This window comes from Daldinia decipiens (assembly GCF_022478715.1).
Source record: "Daldinia decipiens strain CBS 113046 unplaced genomic scaffold F4813scaffold_5, whole genome shotgun sequence".
Lineage (NCBI taxonomy): Eukaryota > Fungi > Ascomycota > Sordariomycetes > Xylariales > Hypoxylaceae > Daldinia > Daldinia decipiens.
This window is the reverse complement of record NW_026054548.1, coordinates 1069695-1086879: the sequence shown is the minus strand read 5'-3', so window position 1 is coordinate 1086879 and position 17185 is coordinate 1069695. Positions and strand designations below refer to the sequence as shown.

At 46.9% G+C, this 17185-nt stretch overlaps 5 protein-coding genes across 5 annotated transcripts; 3 read left to right on the top strand and 2 right to left on the bottom strand.

The window, feature by feature from the left end:
• Window positions 1-1494: 1494 nt before the first annotated feature.
• F4813DRAFT_386403 (acid phosphatase/Vanadium-dependent haloperoxidase) lies at window positions 1495-2872 on the top strand (the record flags this gene model as incomplete). The annotated part of the gene is made up of 2 exons (XM_049246408.1): window positions 1495-1670; window positions 1741-2872. The coding sequence occupies 2 exons, from the start codon at window positions 1495-1497 to the stop codon at window positions 2870-2872; spliced, it is 1308 nt and encodes a 435-aa protein (XP_049102959.1).
• A 1422-nt stretch (window positions 2873-4294) lies between these two features.
• On the bottom strand, window positions 4295-5339 carry F4813DRAFT_386402 (casein kinase II, regulatory subunit; the record flags this gene model as incomplete). The annotated part of the gene is made up of 3 exons (XM_049246407.1): window positions 4295-4771; window positions 4825-5070; window positions 5223-5339. 3 exons carry the CDS (start codon window positions 5337-5339, stop codon window positions 4295-4297), a joined length of 840 nt encoding a protein of 279 aa, XP_049102958.1.
• An 832-nt stretch (window positions 5340-6171) lies between these two features.
• On the bottom strand, window positions 6172-10132 carry F4813DRAFT_349179 (RIC1-domain-containing protein). The gene is made up of 3 exons (XM_049242145.1): window positions 9452-10132; window positions 7215-9386; window positions 6172-7167 (listed from the first exon to the last, which is right to left on the bottom strand). Exons 1-3 carry the CDS (start codon window positions 9866-9868, stop codon window positions 6469-6471), a joined length of 3288 nt encoding a protein of 1095 aa, XP_049102957.1. The 5' UTR covers window positions 9869-10132; the 3' UTR covers window positions 6172-6468.
• A 153-nt stretch (window positions 10133-10285) lies between these two features.
• Window positions 10286-12413, top strand: F4813DRAFT_349176 (WD40 repeat-like protein). Its single transcript, XM_049242144.1, has 6 exons — window positions 10286-10612; window positions 10746-10819; window positions 10940-11178; window positions 11230-11599; window positions 11655-11699; window positions 11762-12413. The coding sequence occupies exons 1-6, from the start codon at window positions 10500-10502 to the stop codon at window positions 11923-11925; spliced, it is 1005 nt and encodes a 334-aa protein (XP_049102956.1). The 5' UTR covers window positions 10286-10499; the 3' UTR covers window positions 11926-12413.
• Window positions 12414-13791: 1378 nt separating this feature from the next.
• F4813DRAFT_386399 (fungal-specific transcription factor domain-containing protein) lies at window positions 13792-16785 on the top strand (the record flags this gene model as incomplete). Its single annotated transcript, XM_049246406.1, has 7 exons — window positions 13792-14098; window positions 14170-14512; window positions 14566-14643; window positions 14732-15001; window positions 15054-15717; window positions 15777-16019; window positions 16072-16785. The coding sequence occupies 7 exons, from the start codon at window positions 13792-13794 to the stop codon at window positions 16783-16785; spliced, it is 2619 nt and encodes an 872-aa protein (XP_049102955.1).
• Between the last annotated feature and the right edge of the window lie 400 nt (window positions 16786-17185).

Genomic DNA, 17185 nt, shown 5'->3' with positions numbered 1-17185 from the left:
TAACTACTATGTAGGTAGGTAAGTACATAGGAGCACTGGTGCAAGTTTAAGCCACGCAAGCCACGTAATGTGAGATGCGACCTGTCTTGCCCCGTATGTAAACATGTACATACCTACCTAACCTAGATGGGTACCTTGGTACCTACATTATTAATGGTCTTAATTTAGCTGGGCAGTTTTCACCTTATTAAATGCCGGTAAAGTTAAAATAACCTCCCGCATCTCGTGTCACGCCCAGATACCTATGATGCAATAATGTAACCGCTGAATATGCCTTTCAATAAGTCATTTGGTATAAATTATTTACTTTACATATACGTCATGACAACATGCGAATATACATACCTAAGCGTGCTCTTATAACGAGTCGGTTTTCGTCATAGTTAGTATAGAACTATAGCACAGCATAGCCTACCTACCCAGCTACCTTAGGTACTTATAGCAGCATAATATTTTAGCGTGTCATTTGTGCTAAACGCTTCACTTCACCACCGCATCTTGTTAATGCAAGACACTACCTAGTAAATCGAATCGAATCCCATCTATTTCACCTTGGATCGAAGGCGCCTTGCCACGTTACACATGACTTCTCCCCCTCTCTATGTAGATCTTGATTTATTTAACCATTTTGTAAAACGTGTCTAAGACCCGAGGCAACACACAGAAAGAAAAAAAAAAAAAGTGCATCTATATTTCCCGCCTAGCGAGGACAATTCTATTGAACAGGACTAACTATTACACAACCGCACCACTTTTGTACTGCCACTTACATTATTATGTACATACCTACACTGCCACATTGCTATTGTTTGACAGCGGCAGTTCGGCCGGCCTGACCTAGTTTAGCATCTAATACGATAAAACCGGATCCCAAAGAGAAACAATATAAGGGAATCCCCCCATCCGCGCGGCAAATTCGTTCCTACATAGCGTCCATCCCAACCGTACCATACTTTAAGCCCTCCCCAAAAATCCAAAAACCCAAAAATCCAAATTCAACCGTGCTAAGCCAAGACCCTGGACCCACGCGACCTGTTACCTCATCAGTCTTGGCTCGTCTCGAATTCCCTATTCCTTTACCTCGAAAGGCACGGCATAAGACGATCTCTCCATTGGCGTTCGTTAGCAGCGAGACGCTGTGTCCTTTGCATCTGGGGGTATTCTGGTCTTCTCTGGGAAGGATAATTAATTTGTAGTTTGAAGGAATTTCCCGAGGGCAGTGACCAGGGAAACAAAACACCAAGAAATTCGGGAGGCACTTTTAAATCTCTCTCCACACTTTCTCCATACATACCTACATTATACATACATATACGTATGTACAAGCATCGTCATCTGATGTACACCCACATAACTCACATGCGTACCTGTGTCGAAGTCATCTAAGACCTTAGGGGGAAGCGGATACGTTCAATCTTATTGTTATTGATAATGCCCGAGGGCGACAGCGCTGTTCCATCTATCTCTCCTTTGCTTTCCCATCCTTACAGCAAAATGCCCGATCGCACTTCTTCAGGCTTTCAGAGCCGTAAATCTAAGCTCAGCTTCGTCGTTGTTGGGTCTTATGTATTCGACTGGTTAATACTTATAGTCGTCGGCGTCGTTGGCGTTATCCTGGGCAATGTTACTCCGAACAAGAGACCCTTCAGCTTACAGGATCCTAACATATCGTACGTGTTGCTCCCGTTCGCAATTGTTAAGAAACTCCACCAGTGGGTGTAATTGGCTAACCGTCCACAGCTTTCCTTTCACCGTTCACGAGACCGTAAACTCCAAACTCCTATTAACCTGCAACGCCGTTATCCCCGTCGTCGTTGTCCTAATCGTCGTCTTTATTTTCGTTCCGGGCCCTACCGTTCCCAAGGGCACTCCGAAATCCTTAATATGGCAGCGAAAATTATGGGAATTACATACCGGATGGCTGGGCCTGGCCCTCTCCCTCATATCGGCTTGGATCATCACACAGGGCATGAAGAACCTCTTCGGAAAACCGCGACCGGATCTCCTATCCCGATGCCAACCGGATCTCGAGCACGTCGCTAAGTATATCGTTGGGTTCCACACGCCCGCCGACGACGGCTCGTTTGACGGCCCATATAATGGTCAGCTTGTTAGTGCGGATATCTGCAAGAACCCGGACCATGCTCTACTCGACGACGGGTTTCGTAGTTATCCTTCGGGACACGCCAGCTCTGCGGCCGCGGGTCTGATTTACCTTTCGTTTTTCCTGGCCAGCAAATTTGCCATCACGTTGCCTTTCGTACCGCATGACGCAGCAAAGGCCGACACGAGTGCAGTTACTGCTTTTCCGTCGCGACTGCGTAACATCGACACGTCTTACGAGGCCGTGCGAAACGACCGGGAAATCGCTAGGTCTGCCTCTCCTGCTGATCCAGCCACGGTTAAGCAGATCGGGGCCCATAACTCGGCTGTTCTCTCCACCCGAAGACAAGCGGCTGCTCCACCTATATACTTACTCCTTCTAACCGTTCTCCCCTTCTTTACAGCCATATTCGTCGCTAGTTCGCGCTGGTTCGACTTCCGGCACCACGGATTCGACATCCTCTTCGGCTTTATCATAGGAACGATTTGCGCGTGGTTTGCATTCCGGTATTATCACATGCCGGTCCGCGCTGGTGCCGGATGGGCATGGGGACCTCGTAGTCACGACAAGGCGTTCTGGGCAGGCCTGGGATCGTGGAGTTACGCTACGGATAAGAAGCACTGGGAGAAACCCGGAGACGAAGCGGAGAGAATGACGGGCCACCGCGCAGACGATATCGAGTTAGGGATGCGGTATCGAACGAAGGTGGATGATCCATCTCATGCGGAAAGTTCGGGAACTCCTGCTCAAATAGATGAGAGAATTTGAAGGGGGGATGGAATGGAGTTCTAAGGAAAGCGAGTTGTTATTTTTCGGCCTGTTGTTCAGCATACGAGGGTGGCATTTTCGCACTTGTAAACGACATTAGAGGTGCATATAATAGACAGGATACGAAACAAACTGGCCGGATTATTACTAGCGGAATATGAGGTTGACTCAGTCTTTGCGTCTTTGTATAAGCTGAAGTTTTCTTGGATTTCCTGCAGTGATTGCTATATATTCTAGTAAAGCGCGTAATATAAATCATCAAGGTTTATCTAAAAGTTTCTAAAAGTTTGAGATTAGGGTAGAACGATGTGTCAGGCTTCGTGGCTTGCGTCTCCCTTACGCCTTATCATGTGTGTTGCACAGTCCCTCTTTGAAGGTTGATAGCGGGCATCCCTTCCTTAGCCGTGCAGGTATTGTAGCACGTTGGAAGGCCCGGACTCGCCCCTTCCCCTTTTATACGTGACGTGCAATTGCTACCTGAGGAGGAATGTTCAATACATCCAAGGCAATAGCGAAAGCAACAGCAGTCGTAACCCCCACCAACTCAATATAAATACCTGCCCTCCCCGTCCAACCTTTCAGTCTCTCCTTTTCCTCCTATCTTCCCCATCTTAGTGCACGGGCTTTATGCCTCACAGTGAGGAGTAAGTAATCCGAGTGCGTCTTTTTGCTAGTTGAAAACTACTGCCTGACACTTCTGTCTAGGTGCCTACATACCTGGGCAGAGAATTTATGAAACCCCAAACGTCGTAGTAGTCGTAGTACGGATGTTTTCCTCTTTTCTTTTCCGGCATGATTCTGTCCCTAGTTGGACGGACGTGAGGAAGAGGATGAGGCGACGATAGGTACGGTGCTTGGGATAGCTGGCTTCTTTATCTACGTGAATATAGGAATGATTATTTACTGGCTACGTCTTAGATATCGTATTATCCATCGCGCGGGGCCCTACGTGTATGTTATCAATATAAATCCGAGATACCATCATCTGGACAGAGCAACCTTGAGAAACGTCTTCAATATCACCTCATCATATTATATCTGAAGGGAGAACTCCGCATACAAAAAAAAATTCATTAGTGAGGAACTTTATTAAAGGTATCCTGGGGGAATCTTGTAAAACGCCGTGGAATGACAACCAAGTCCTTCTCAAACACCTGCATAATAGCAAATCTGCATCTTGATTATGAATACCGCCTATACCATCCACTTTGTACTCGTGCCTTACATTAAGATCGTTGTTGAAGGCATGAAATAAGACATCATGCTACACAAATAGAAGGATCCCGTGCTTTGATTTGGCCGTAGGTACCGGAGCATTTCCTTGTGATTCTTGTACGAATAAACCCCGACACGGTATGTGCTCGTAGTGTTGATGGTGCGGCCATGCTCAGACAAAAATATCCGGTCAGAACAAGAACCTACCTAACCGACAACGTGCATGGCATCGCCTTCCATTCCCTCTAGCTCCAAATCATCTTCCTCTTCGCCCTCCTCTTCGAGATCCTCATCGCCCACGTCTTCCTTGAACCCGCTCTCTATTTCCAGCTTTCGTAACCGTCGAAGCATGTCTGCTCGCTGGGTATTTTGCCAACGGATCAATGCGGCCGAGGCGTGTACCTTGAAGCCGTAGACGCGGGGTATGTATCGGTCGATGCTCTTCGGGGGGACTAACGCTGGGTAGACCTGAAACATGATGTTGTGGAACGAGGTACCGAAATATGCGCCGTCGATGGCAGCGTGTCGTGAGGACTTCGGATTGTAGACATCTTCGCATCGGACGCAATAGAGCTTCACAGGTTTTTGATGTGGGACATCGGTCTGGCCCATCGGTAGGAGCGGGTGTGAATGACAGAAGACTCGCGGACATTTACCGAAATCGGCTTTTTTGTATTTGTCGAGCTGCAAAGAATTAGTTAGCCCATATGGAATCCAATAAAGCCGCATGAACATACCATCTTCGCCAGGCCACGCGTGGTGACAATGTAACGAGCATGTATTAAACCATACAGATGACGGGCCGATTTCTCTATAGTTTCCCTCATGTCATCATCGCAGTCAAGGTCGAATACATCTGTGATAAGATCGAGAGCATACTGATAGTATTGCACTTCTGTGTTGAGCCCAGTCAGGTTGAAGCGGTCAGTAAGATAGTCCTCGTCAATCTCGCAAAAATACTCGTTTCCACGCGAAGATATAAACTAAGGGCGCATAGTTAGCATCAATATAATAATAACACCTAGCAGCATGTCCAGGGAATCTAAATTTAGTTTGGGGTTCGCGTAGATCGAGATGAAAGATCGAGATGAAATGTAGCTCTGGTGAGCATGTGCCTAAACGTTCTGGTACTGACGATGGACTTCTTCCAGCTTGCAAAGAAAGACAACGATGAGATCTCTCGTGGGCTTGGTGCGGGGAGAGGAGGACGAAGGACTGGAGTATAAAACGTCGGTGGGAGCGAACTTCCCATGATCAATGCTGGCTAAAAGAAAAAGAAATAGGCTTGTAGGCTTGTAGGCTTGATGATATAATTCTTTTGTACAGAGCAGAGGGAACGCCACTGTACTTCGAAGACGAGTTTCCCACGAATCAAATACGGGGGAAAAGTTGCGAGTTGCGAGTTGCCAGTTGCCATCGATACTTTCGAACAAAGGATTATCTCGAACAAAGATAAGGAGTTAAAGTATTCCTAAAGTGGAATGCACTCTCGATGGAAGCTCCCGTGCCATTGGAATTTTCTACCCACTACACCGCCTGCGTACTCGTGCTGGAAGAAGGTTCTAAAGAACCACGTGCACTTACCCAATCTCGCCAATAGCTAGTGTAGTCACTATCAGATTCGGAAGCGAACTCGTCCATCATGACCACGTCGGGCAGTCTTGACAGAACTGCTGGGTTTATAGTCGATGCGACGTTAAGTCTGGGCGGTTAAGTCCGCGTGACGAAAGGGTCAGAGTGGGAGAGAGCGAAATGAGGGTTAGAATGGATAATGCTCTTAGGTCGCGTCGTATGGGAATACGGAGATGGAGGGGTTCAGGCGCAAACAACCTTAGCAACCAAAATTGATGAAATGCCATCAAGGTTCAGTGGGCTGCTAGTGGGGGGGGGCACGAAAAGTCCAGTGGGTCCAGATTTCAGCCTCAACAGCCTCGCAGGTGTATCCGGAGATGTAGATGGACCTACTCTACCTGCCCAAAGAATACATGTAATGTACCTTTGTATGCAGAGGTAGTACCAAGATACATATAAATTATGTACCTACATGTAGACGGCATCAATTACGTAAGATTAGATAATCAACCAAAGATATGGGTATAACTAGATAATCTTCACTTATGATTAGTCGCGTTGATAACTCTCTACATCATCTTTTTGCCACTTTCAACAAGTATTTAGACGTGTATTCAGACCTCGTCTCCTCAGGATAGGTAAGGTAGTTTCAAGAACAATAGAATTACGTTTTAACAAACCAGTATGGGCCTGCATTCTAACCAGACCCAAAGGTTTACATTTGCAATACGATCCTTTAAGCATATAACCATGTGAATAATGTAAACCACTTTTCGCTCGTCCCATTTTATCCCAATCAAACCCTTCTATCATATTGGACTAGCTGTGCCCAAGCTGCTTATGTCGCTCGCTGATTGAGCGTCGGAGCCTGTCTCCGAGTTCTGTCTCGTCATACGGGAGCTGCCGTTAGCTTTCCGAGGCGGCACCTCGAGTCTAGACATTATGTCTGTATCATCCGACTCTTGCTTGACTCGGATGTTGACTAGTTCCATTGCCTCTCTTAATGTCTCCCCGCTTTCGTCCATTGCCGCTAGAAACCGAGCCAACTCTTTGCAGAGTTCCCAATCCTCTTCTCGGATCGCCCGAGAAAACAGCCGCACCGACTGCTCCGATGCTGCACTTAGCTCATCGAATGTGTGTAATATTAACAGGTAGCCTCCTGCCGTTTTTAACGAACCCCGCTGAAGAGACTCTTCAAAAAGCTCTTGTGGTGGGGGTAGGTATGCGAAGAGCGTTCTCCAAGACCTAACCTCGGTTTTTCTTGTACATTGAACTACAATATCTAGATATTGCTTAAAAGACGATAAGAGAGAAAGCACCCTGGGAAGAATAGCCGCCTCTGGTTTAGGTGCCGAGTCGACCTCCTCGTCGAGAACGTGATGGAGCAGTACCTCTAGGCCGTGTGCAAAGTACTCGAGGTTTTGGTATTGCCGAGCCAACTTGAGTGCCGCAGCAGCATTGTTTGTTACCAGATAAAAACGCAGAATTTCAGGGAGGAAAAGATGAGTCTAAAGACCATTAGCCTGGCACGGGAAAGGATAACCTATTTACCTACCCTGATAGAGAAGCGGAAAAAAGAAAAACTGATGTCTCGTCGTTGGACTAATTCGGGTTCAACCCCTAGCACGATTCCTTTACCTAATAAGATGGAGAGAGGATAAAAGTCGATAGGCATAGAGACCGTAGACGGTAGTTCTTTCATTGGCTCAATTGAAGTAGCTCGTAGAACGTCTTGGACATCGGGCCAGACTTTCAACTCATGGCCCTCAAATACCCATAACGAATTCCGAAGACTGTTTTCTTCGGACTCTGTAGAGAACCGCGCACTAGACTCGCCTAACATGTTAACAGAATACTGGTCTCTCATGCTGACGTAGAACTCTACGTTGTGAGATATGACACGCATATCGTATTTGAGCTGCCCTTCGCTATTGACGGAAGGTTGGAGGAGGACGAGCTTCCCATCTACCAGGAACAAGACTGAGGCAAACGCGACATCTTGTGAGGGGTCACCGTCGATCATTTGGCTCTCGGGTAATATCCAACTAAGGCCCCTCACTCTGGCGGGAGATCTGACAATACCGTGGAAGGCGATTTGTCCCACTTGTATGGGTCTTATCGCACCAGAAACGGGCGCAAATACAAAGTGATAAAGAAGGTTATCATAGGTGTAGACTAGTAGAGAGTCTTCTCCGGACGGGGTAATCAAGACAATAGGTGCTGGCATTTGTTGAGTGAACATGACGGTTGAACTTTCTAGGGCAGCTTCTCTCGAATATAACCGGAGCTCATATGATCTATTTGCTTCGACAGCTGCTACGAGAATGTGTTGATACCAACACATCCCGCCTCTGACCTGGAACTCGTTCTCCGTGGCATCATTCGCAAACGTCTTCCACCTACCGCTATTAACGCTGTAGTGTGCGAGCCCGCGCCTGCCCGCAACCGCAACGTATCTGCCGTCGGAAGACACGACGGTGCACTTGATCGGCCATTGGTTCAGGAGATAATTGGCGGGGATCCTAGCGTTGTGCCAAAGGAACGGCTCAGCGGAGATACTGGTGAGATCTGGGAGATCATAACCCCGGTAAACCATCACGCTGGACGAACTCTGTAGTACGGTACGGAAGAGGTTAGGAGGAGTGTAGCAACCAGTAACTGCACTCCGCGCCATCTCAAGCAACCAGATGGATTCGCTCTGACGAGCAATCATCAATATCTCGCAAGCTCCGCCAATCCAACTAGCTTCTGTGATGCCGCTTAACCATCCCTCTTGATTAGTGGAGGTGATAGAGGGATTGTTATGGAAGCTATGACCGGCAGTCTTTCTAAACACGCTCCATGTTGCCCATCCATCTTCATAGCCGGCGAAAAGACAATATCCGTCTGGGGAATAACTTAGAGTTCTTAAGGGACCTGCCGATTCGGACGAGACTGGGATTCGGTGGACATGAGATGGAGGGATGTTGCCAGCGTAATCTTTAGCAGAGTATACGCGGATGCTTCCGTCAATACAGCCTACAGCTATTAGTGAGAATCTGGCATTAACGACTGCTTTGACGGCATGGTCACTGCCGCTAAGAGGCGAATGGAAGCAGTAGCCTTTGAAAAGCTTTTTGGGGTCGAATTCGGGGTTGTCTTTGGCCTGACTAGCTGAGATTCGTTGCACAGCATAGGCTTTCCCGTCACTCGTAACCCAAGTAGAGAGGTTCATGGGCCGATCATGGGTCATTTCTTTGATCGATACCTTTTTCTCCAACCAACCCATGCGACTTACAAGCTCAGTACTCGTCTGACCACCGCTGCTGTCCGGGGTCCACTTGATGCATTGAACAGCCGCCGGCTTTTTGGTGGCGACGACCAACTCGTCGTCAAGAGCAATAGCATGTTCAATACCGGCATCCACCTTGATCACCCTACGAAAACGGAGACTTATATCACGAACCCCAGCTCCTTCACCTGGACCCAAGAGGATCTGGTCGGGTGTATTATTACCAGGACCCCCAAAGTGACTTTGTCGTCGCCTTTGGATGTTGCTATGGTCTGAAAAGTGAGGTTTGTAGACGCGGGACTCGGCATCGGTAGCAAGGGAATACGTAATTAAGAAGCCCAAACTTGTTTGAACGACGAAGATAACGGAATCGGGTCTTAATAAGAGAGCGACATTGGTACCGTAGGATCTAATAGACGCTTCGGATCGAACGACGACGGCTTGGATCACAGTGGGCTAGGAGTAGGCATTGCTATGGTTAGCAGGTAAAATAAAAACACAACGTGGTATGAAGGACGAACTTTGGTCTGCCATATCGTCATAGTAGTGGCCGTAATGACGGCAAATAAATGACCGGTCCTAGACACTTTCAAAGCAATAATTGGATCTCCAGCTGGAATAGTACTTCCGCCGGTCCCTGCGAGATGCTGCTGGGAATTAGAGCTGCTACCATCATGATAGATGTCATGTTCCACCGAGTTTATAGCTGGAGTGGCTGGAGTTCTGAGACCGGGTGTGAGAGGTGGTATATATGTGTCCGATATGGTTCTGTCTTTTTCGTCGAGGAGTAGGGGAGGGGGCGGCTCAGAGCTGGACAATGAGTCGCTATCGGCGGCGATAGAAGAGACGCCATCGTTGGATATGACGAAGTTCGACTTAGTAGAAACTTGACTAGTAGTTGTCGCATATATTCTAGGAGTTCCAATGGGCCAGTACATGGCTAATACAGGCCCCTGGATCCTTCATCCGTATACCCCAAGTATTGGCAAGTCATAGACAAGGTACAATAAGAATATGAACGGCCAATCGTGCCGCTATGTGAAAACTGCGTCAGTTGGTAACATCTCGATGTGATGATGGACGAGCTTCTGGGGAAGGTTAATTCGGGTTGATACATAAAGTACCTAAATACATGTGCACTGATGAGAGGTCCATATGCGGATGCATCACAGTATGTATGATTAGAACCCGTAATAATTGACTACAGCAGTTATAGCAATATCTTTCGAGATATGAGGATAGGTGGTTAAGCAAATATTTAGGTAGATTAGGATGATGTACTTCGTACCTACCAAGCTAAAGTGGGCCAATGGAGTGGACCTCACCTGCACCATTCACTTTAGGTACCTAGGTACATCTGGATCTTTGTACCTCGAGCTTCAAAGCTTCAAAGCTTCAAACAATAAATTCACAACCTCAAAACTATTCAACTTCCGACAAGAAGCATAGAACTGTTCAGTATCCGCTGGATTTCCGTCGAAACATATCATGAAACACCATATATTGGCATGAGATCATTTTTCTGCTCTATCCGCAGTAACGGCATAGCCATTATCCACCCGCGAAGCTATGGCGCGCGTAGTACCGAGAACGTCCGTGGCGGCTGATAAGTTCAAGACTATACTTCCCAATTTGAAACCAACGATATACCATGACCCGGCCGTAAACAAGACTCCAAATAAGTAAGTTACTAGTTACCTACTTTTCTCCCTACTCAGTGCTCATAATATGCGTGCTGCGATCTCATACCTCCTGGCGGGTACGACTCCTGGGCCTTTTGTTATAATCTAAGATCTGACTGGTTACTTCTACTAGCATTCGCACAATTGCTTGGAATCCACTGGGTAATTATATTGCGACTGGTTGTTTAGATAAAACATTACGCGTCTGTACGTGATTCATCCTCAGCTCGTGACTCGGCAACATAAGAATACCCCTTTAGGACGATGTAATTGGGATTTCTATGTTCACTCTAGTATGGAATACTAATGCTTAATTGCTGGTTCAAGGGAATGCGGACAAACCTAACGTTCGTCAAACGACCGAGTTGAAAGGTCATACGGCATCAATCGAAAAGGTTGCCTTCAATCCCGTCAAGGAGCTCGAGTTATGTAGCGTGAGCAGTGACGGAGTGGTTAGATTCTGGGATGTCAAGACTAAGCAGGTCTTGAACGAGGTTAAAGGCTTAGGCGAGACCTTCACTTTAGCATGGCATCCCCGCGGCGAATGTATCATTGTTGGGAATAAGGTAAGCATTCTCATCCAGCCTACCTTTCCAAACTCTGACCCCTTGCTATAGGAAGATAAGCTCTTCATTATTTCACCAACCCAAAGCACACCAATTTCGTCACACCAACAGCCTGTGCAGACCAACGACATTGCGTTCTGCTGGAGTGGCCAGAGAATATTTGCTACTACTGGAGATGGGAAAACAAGAATCCTCTCATTCCCGAATTTTGAGCCTGCCTACCAATTTGACTACAAAGAAGGTCCAGATGCCGAATTCAAGTTGACCGGGCATACCTCATCCTGCATATCTGTTGAACTACATCCATATAATCGGTACCTAGCCACGGGCGGAACAGATTCACTGATTTCGCTTTGGGAAACAACGGAATGGAACTGTGTTAGAACTGCGACTAAGATGACCGGTCCAGTTCGCAGTCTTAGTACGTAGATTGAAATCATACACGGCAAACCATCCGCGCTAACTTTTCGGCGCAGGTTTCTCCTGGGACGGTCTCTATATAGTAGGCGGAAGTGAGGAGGGTGAGTATCATCAAGTCATACATTTGTTGATACCGAGACTAAATTTCTTGTTATGCTTATAGGATCCGGACTGGAGATCTTCAACTCCGAAACGGGAGATCATCTCTGCACATATAAGACTACGACACCTTCTCCCGTCATTGCATGGTCTCCAAACCGATATTCACTCGCCTATATTGACTCGGGAAGTCTACGAGTAATAGGGGCCAGCCCAGGGACGAAGTAAGAAGACTTAGAGTCAGTTTGATTTACGGTTATGAAAACAGGTAATTAGAAGAAGTCCATAGTTCCGGTAGCTGCAACGATGACAAAGACCGAACTCTGAACGAATACAGATAAATTGCATTTGTATACGGCGGATTTAGGGATCGTGGTAAAAAGCAGTCGCTAAAAACGGGGTTACTAATCTAGACGGATAGAGGGACCTAATGCTGCTTATTATTGCCATTAGAGACAAGCGTTGGTTTAACAGGGTTGGGGGTGACGTCTGATATAGCATACGAAAAGCTATCTCGCGAGATAATACCTATTTTGCCAATAACCCTGGATTATCACATAAAGCTTACTGAGAGAGACAGCAGTTTAATAAGAAGTTTGTTCAGTATGCACTGCCTTTCCCTGAAAGCTTTGATAACAAGAGTATTATACGGTGAATTGGCATCGCAGTGCTCTGAGGCTGTTAATTTTCTCTGCGCCAATCATGGTTATTTACTCAAACTGCACACTGCTTACGGCCGCCTACTTGGCAGTGCTGAGATGGAGAATTTTTGGGTCATTTGTTATTTTAAGCTTAGATGTAGGCTTAACTTAGCGCAGTTTCGCTAAGCTTTACGGACTGCGCTGTAGAATTAGGAGGTCTGTAGATATATGGAATGTTGTCTTACATGGTACAGCAGCTCCCCGCTTATCTCCTTCAATGTGAGAGGTTCCGGACAACTAAGTGTTCTAATAAGTTCTAGAAAATAGAATAGCCAATCAAATTTGATTATAGCTTGTATTGCTTAGCAGATGTGAAACCAGTACTCCGAATGAACTGCTATAAACGTTAATAACAAGAACGGCGCAAAGTAGGTAAATATTTAGGTACATACCTACCTACATACCTACCTACATAGGTACCTAGGTTAGGTACCTATCTTAGGTAATTAGAGGACTCGAGACCCCGCTAATAATCTTATGTAGGTTGATCGATTCAAACTAGAACCCACTCTGCTATGTACTTCTACTAGGTACTCAGCCCTACTGCGTAAAGTAGACAAGTCCCTCTTACATTAGTAATTCATATTGCCTTAACTTTTCCTTTGTGCTTGGTAGCACAAGGACATAACCTACATGTACATATGTAGTGGCATAGCGACCGGGATTCATTCCTATGTATCCCTCTAATTTTGCATGAGCGTACTTCGTATGGATAGAGAATAGGTAGTCATTCTTCCTGTTGCCTATGCCTTAACCTAATAGCTTACCTAGGTATCTACTTGTCACCACCTCAGGATTTCGTATAGAGGCATACGCTATTTTCTTACACGGCGGCGCGTGGCTACTGTTAATCTCATCTTGAAGTTGGGTCGCTCTTCAGCCCTGCATGCTCTTCAACTACTCGGTCCCAAGCAATAATACCATTGCAATTCCACTTAACTACCTAAACTACCTCCTATAGAAAAGATATTCTATTAAGATCATTCCCCACATTACTAGACCCGGGATCCCCTCTCCTAAAGACCCTCTTCACAGCTTCCATACATTTTCCCCGTCTACTCGCCAATGCTTATTGACTCGATTTCCCGCCGTAAGATTTAAGGCTTATACCGCTCGGGGCTCAACGATACATATCAAAGCATCGAGACAGAGTATTGGAGAGTAGGAAATATTTTAAAACAGGAGAAAAAGATTTTAGAACGGGTTGGGTTAAACTGCGCCAATATCTCGTTTGGACAGCGGTCCTCGAACTGGCGCGCGTGCTCGAGACGCTATTGTAACTTGAGGCCGAAGCGCATCTCGAAATACATACGGCTCTCCTGCTCGGGGTCTTCTACCGGCGCATCGCGGAGCCGTAGCCGCTTTCCCGCACTATCTAATATTGTCTTAGATTATGTCGACTTCGACTGGGGAAGCCCCTGGCGCCGCAGTCAACGACTCTGGGTCTCAGGGAGGTACCGATAACAGTCCAACCGCCGATACGAGCCCGCCGGCGGCGTCTCAAAATCAGAATAATGGCAACGTTCCCAGGCCGAAGCGGCTAGCGTGTATGATATGTCGAAAACGCAAGCTCAGATGCGACGGCGTAAAGCCGAGTTGTAGCACATGTACGAGGTTAGGACACGCTTGCGCTTACGATGAAGTGAGACGAAAGAGTGGCCCTAAAAGGGGATACGTGAAGGCTCTAGAAGAGAGACTGAGTAAGTGTCAATTCAACGAGACACCTATTAGAACAAGTGAATAGGAACTAAGGGGTCTTGCTCTCATTTAGAACAGGTCGAGACGCTCCTGAATAAAAACCAAGAGCCGCCTTTTACCGTCGGGGTTGATACGGGCAAAACGCCAAACACCACCTTTGAACAACCGAATCGCAATCAACGAACCGTTCCGACGCCCAATTTCAATATTCCAAACCCTCAATTAAACATCCCAAGGGATCGTGATATGGACCAATGGAATTTCAATGCCGAGTCACCACAACCCGCCGCCGGCTTAGATGAATTTAATTTTGGCGGGAACTTGAACATGGGCGGTATGGACAGCAGTTTTACGTGGGAGATGATTGGTCTTGGACTAGAGGAACCTCTCCCGCCGCAGGAGAAGATCGATGAACTGTCAGGGTCTCTTACCGTATATGCACGCGATCTATACTAACAGAAACTCGCAGGCATCAAATATACTTCGATAAGATCCATCCATCGTTGCCCATGATTCATAAATTCCGGTACCTAGCAGCAATGAATTTGTATGATATACCCTTTGCATTTTTACCATGTACCTACCCTTAACTTTTCGTACTGCGATGTTGGTCTCCATGCTTATTCACTCACTAGGGCTCCAAACCAACGACCTCCCGTTGCGCTGCGATATGCGATCTGGACCCAGGCCTGCGCGGTAGCAGATAAATTCGCTGATTTAAAAGACCTCTTTTACCAACGCGCTCGTAAGTATATTGAGGCAGATTACGTCAAAGGCTATGGCGAGCACATGATTTCAGTAGCTCATGCTCAAACTCATGTGCTACTTGCCTCATATGAATTCAAGATGATGTACTTCCCAAGAGCATGGATGAGCACAGGCGCTGCTGTGCGCCTATGTCAGATGTAAGTACTGAACTAAAGCTAGCGTGGATGACTTTATGCTCACGACCTTTAGGATTGGACTGCACAGACTTGACGGAACGGGCCTTGATGTGAAGCAATGTCTACCGCCTCCTCGCGACTGGACGGAGCGTGAAGAGAGGCGAAGGACCTTTTGGATGGCCTTCTCGCAGGACCGGTATGCCAGTATTGGTACCGGTTGGCCCATGACGGTCGATGAGCGAGATATCATGACCAATTTGCCATCTTCGGAGGAGGCGTTCGAAATGAGTCGACCGGAACAGACGCAATCGCTTGCAGACTCAATGTGCCCAGCTGGAGCCGCCAAGCTTTCATCCTTTGGGGGTATAGTATTGATGGCCTGTTTGTTTGGCCGCAATCTAGTCCATCTTCATCGGCCAGATGCCGACGACCGCGATCACGACCTCAACGGGGAGTTCTGGAAACGCCATAGGAATATGGACAACATTCTGTTAAACACGTCCCTCTGTCTACCAACCCATCTAAAACTTCCTACCGGGCTTTCTAATCCCAATATCGTATTTACTAATATGAACATCTATACTTCGACGATATGTCTTCACCAAGCGGCTATCTTCAAGGCAGACCGGAATAAACTCCCACCGTCTGTTAGTTCGGAAAGCAAAGTTCGATGCATCACGGCAGCGAATGAGATTGCTAGCATCATGAGAATGGTATCTCACTTAGACTTGTGTGCTGTAAGTGCCTGCTGAAGAATCCTATACGAGAACGAGCCCCGCATCTAACAGTATTGTAGATGAATCCGTTCATATCTTTCTGTTTATACGTTGCTGCACGAGTATTTGTTCAATACCTAAAGAGTAGGCCGGACGACAGCCAGACAGCAGATTCGCTACGGTTCCTCCTTGCTGCTATGAATGCATTGAAGAGGAAGAACCCCTTAACTGAATCATTCTTGGTACAATTAGATGTCGATCTAGAAGCTTTAGGAACGCGAATACCTAAGCTCAAGTCTGCCTTCCCAAGGAGTGCGGATAGCGTAAGTTTCACCTAATAATTCATGATAGATGCCCTAGACTAACAGCATCAAGCCTGGCTCCGGAGTCAAACTCCCAAAGATGCCTTATCGAAAAAACGGTGCTGGAGATGCTAACTGCCCAACAACGGATCACGAGTCAGGAGGTGGTGGCCTTCTTGCTTATCGCCATGCAAACGTGGGAAACGATAACCCGCTAAATGCTTCTAATAATCATCAAGCTGAAAACCGCCACCCGATCAACGGTAGACAACTGGTGGATGAGTTCGCGGGTCAAAACTGGCTTGGGAGTGAACAAAACTCGGCTACTCGCGACCAGAGTGCTAGTAATAATAATTGCAACCACGCAACAATTCCTCCCATAATGTTCCCAGGGTTCGTAGAAGGGGTTGGAAGCGATTCAAACGATATATCAGCATCCTCGAACACCGACGGACCATCAAATAGACCAACACCGAACTCGAGTACCGCCTCGGATAATCGCCAGAGCACGACAGGGCCTGGTCAGATGGCAAATTCGAGCAGCAGGAGGTCTTTCGATACCAATCCTATCGGATCCCACCAGAATCTAGGGTCGCAAGCCGAGATGGACGCGACTACAGCTGCTTTCTTTCAAATGGGGGGTGGTGGTACAGGCATGACTCCAGACCAGGGCTTCACACTTCCAGATAATTGGGCTGGGCAAAATGATATGACGCCAGTGACCGATGGGGTTCTTCAACACCTATTGGATGTACGAATGGACTTGGGATGGGACTCTAACACATAACGCTATCACGAGGGTCATTAACTAATCGAGGCATGTCCATTTTCTCTCGATATAAGCTGAACAGGAGCAAGGCAGGGTTGTATATGTACAGAGTTGACCGTCAGGCTGGGCACTTTTATTACGAGTTGGGATATATTGGGGCGTTATAAGTGTTGCACGCGGAATATCGACACGGAAGTTACGTCCATTTTGGAACTGTATAGTAGATTGCTATGACATGAGGCACGGGGTTGGATTTTCTAATACCTCGGTAACAGAAGGCGAAAGGATCCCTTACCTCACTTATCCATATATTCCATTCATACCTCTTCACATAGACAAATAAATGACGAGATCATACGATGTAGGCAGATACCCAAAGAAATGCGTATTTTACGAAGAGACCCAGTTGGAGTTGAAA